The following is a 2,948-nucleotide window of genomic DNA, read 5'->3' as shown; positions in this document are numbered from 1 at the left end:
ACACACACACACACACACACACACACACACACACACACACACCAAAATTAGGATTCCGGGCTGGCCGGAGCTGGGGGCACTGGGCTGCTTGCGGGACGCGGCGGCGGAGCCTCGGAGCCCCGGTCCGCCCGCTAAGACTGGGCCGGCGGCGTCAGTCGGAGCTTACCGGCCGCTTCTGTGCGCGGCCCATTATCCGCAAGGCGGCTCCCTGCCGGGCTTTCCGGAGTCATCCCGGAGCGGAGGGGTCGCATTTTCTCCCCCACTGGTTTGGGGGAGCCTCTGTGCGTCCCACCGCGACCGTTTGGTACGACCGATCGAGCGCTCTTGGCGCTCCTCGCCCAGCACTTTGCTTCCCGTCCTCCCTCCTCTCGCCAACTTTGCCGCTTTACAGTCTCCGTCGCCCGGCTCGCTGGCTTCGACCTTCCCCCTGCCTTAACTGTGCGGCGCCTTTCCTCGAAGCTTTTCTCTCTGTCCTCCCTCCCTCGACGTCTCCTGCAGCCTTCGCTTCCCTCTTTCCCTGGCACCTAAGTCCGGGTCTGCGAGGCCATTCCGCTCCGAGCGAAGTTCCGTGGGCCTCCGCCGCCGTCCCCTCCCCGTCCCGCCGCGTGCCCCGCCCGGACGCCCGCCTCGCCCGCGAGCCCCCGGAGCCGCCCCGCCGCCGCAGCAGTCGGCGCCCCAGACCGAGAAGGGCGGCGGCGAGCGCGGCCACGGCCCCGGCGAGCGGCAGGCAACTTCTCCAGCCCGAGGAAGAGTTGCGCTAACCCCAGCGTTGGAGAGCAGTGCGCACAGAACACGGGCAGAGCATTGAGTTAAAAATGCCTAAACATGGGGGTGGTTGGACGCACTGACCCTCGAAAAAGCAAAACACAAGAAAAAAGAGGAAAAAATAAAAGATCTGTTAGGGCTTCTTGGCTTGTTCTCTATCTACACCCATCTAGCCGTCTATCTACCTCCCTCCTAATTTTCCGTCCTCTACTTGGATCCGCTTGTTATTGATTGCAGAAATATTATTGAAAATAAAAATTAAAAGCCCGAGTCTCTTACGAATGAGGCTTGAAAATCTAATTCTCTTCCATACTTAGAACGAGGAGAGCCTCTGCCTTTATCAGTCTCTATTTTCTCTGCCCACATTCAGTAGCCTCACATTCCCCATCAGAACCTTAAGGGGGGGGCAAGGAAGAGAGAAAGAAAAATAAAAGAAAGAGAGAGAGAGAGAGAGAGAGAGAGAAATCTCCTAACTTAAAGTAGCCAGATTTCAACCTTAAAGTTCTTTTTCCGAACAGCGAAGTCTCCCCCCAGCCAGCTTCTCTAAAAGTTAGAGAAAGCTGAGAAAACCGGCCGGAAATCTACGACTAAATAGCTGAAAAATATCTATCAGTTGGGGTGTCAAGAAGCTCAAATTCTCTATCTGCGAAGCTCTAAGATGCATCTGGGGGTGTCGGCTCACCTCATAGATATCTTCGTACTTGACATTCTCCACGAGCTTCCAGAGCATGATGGCAGCCTGGTCTCTAGGAGGTGAGTGCATTCATGTGAGGAGCAGATGTCTGGCTTCTCAGGACTCCGCTGTCTGTAATGATCCATCTATAATTGGAAATGGGGGATACACACCAAATCCGACGCTCCTCTCCCATCGCAACTTATATCTGTTGTCTCAAACAATAGGCTGGAGAAGTAAGCCTCAGCAGAGAGAAAAACATTATTACACACACAGGAGTTAGATGCAACCCACAGACATATATATTATAAAAATCATAAACACGGATTTACACCCAGACACCCACATTGAGTTATATAAGCACCCCGTGGGTCACGCAGTCTACAGGCTCTAAACATGCATTTAAAGGAGAGATAGTCGTTCAGTGTGATTAATATAAATATACACATTTAAAAACCTCTATATGGAAAATGATGAATCATTGTAGCCACTGACTAAAGTCTTTACAATTCATAATGAGAAACCAGGGGGCCAACGGTCCCCCATTTTCTATGTAGATTTTAAAAGGGGGACCATTACTGAGTTTTTTAGACACAAAAGCTCCTATTCATGTGTGTTCAGCAGGAAGGTATTTTGAAAGCTGGATTTGGGGATTTTTTAGGGCAATCTCTCTGTATTTGATGTCTACAAACTTTTTTTTTTTTTAACTGTACCTCTGTCAGTGTGTAACAACAACAAAAAAAGCCAGCTCACCACAGTGACAGTTTCTAATATTTTTCGGTCATTTTGCTCTACACATTTGGAAACTTAAATACCGTATGAACACCTTAGCCTGTCTTGTTTGTCATTTTAAGGGTTGTTTGTGTGCATTTCCAACGAATTCCTTGTGCCTTGGCCAGAGTCTCCATATTATGAAGTTTTTTTTTTTTTTTTTCCCAATGTTGGGAGCAACACACACACACATTCACACGCTGTTAATTCCGAGCCTTCTTTGCGGAGGCATAGAACATTCTGTTTGCATCTGTTGTCTATAACTTTTAAGTGATTTTAATCATGGACAGTCAAGAAATGTTCACCTGAACCTTTGGAAGATTTAAGCAGAATGTTCTTCAAAGAGATAGTAAAAAAATATTTTAGTATGCATGGATTTTGTTTTTGTTTTGAATGTATTTTTTTCCTTAGTGAGGTGAATTGTGTAGTTTTTTTTTTCCCAAAAAGGAACACATAAACAACAATAACAAAGTTAACCAAACCTTGAAAATGGGCCCCCTTTAAGGCATAGGGTTTCCGAATTTCATCATGAAGTGAATACTCACCTCATTCCTCTTTTTCCCACCCCCTCTATTTTTCTACTCCCTTTCAGGGTACGGAAGGATTCCCACAGCCAGAAGGGAAATCCAGTGGAGGATATCTGCCCCTGGGGCAGAAAATAAACGACAGGAGGGAATGAGGAAGGACCGGGGCAATTTGGGGTGGAAGTTATTAAACCTGATAAGAGTGAATCTGCAAA

The 2,948-nt window shown here is 48.0% G+C and overlaps 1 protein-coding gene across 1 annotated transcript in view; it reads right to left on the bottom strand.

The window, feature by feature from the left end:
- TFAP2B (transcription factor AP-2 beta) overlaps positions 1 to 1,976 on the bottom strand; it is a 26,917-nt gene extending 24,941 nt beyond the window's left edge. The window contains exon 1 of the mRNA XM_008691803.2: positions 1,448 to 1,976. Within this exon, the coding sequence (XP_008690025.2) occupies positions 1,448 to 1,528 (81 nt within the window). The 5' untranslated portion in view covers positions 1,529 to 1,976. The remainder of the gene's footprint in view (positions 1 to 1,447) is intronic.
- Between the last annotated feature and the right edge of the window lie 972 nt (positions 1,977 to 2,948).

Source organism: Ursus maritimus, unplaced genomic scaffold, assembly GCF_017311325.1.
Source record: "Ursus maritimus isolate PB19 unplaced genomic scaffold, ASM1731132v1 scaffold_29, whole genome shotgun sequence".
In the NCBI taxonomy this organism is placed as follows: domain Eukaryota; kingdom Metazoa; phylum Chordata; class Mammalia; order Carnivora; family Ursidae; genus Ursus; species Ursus maritimus.
The sequence above is the reverse complement of the archived record's forward strand: the minus strand, read 5'-3'. Positions and strand labels throughout refer to the sequence as shown.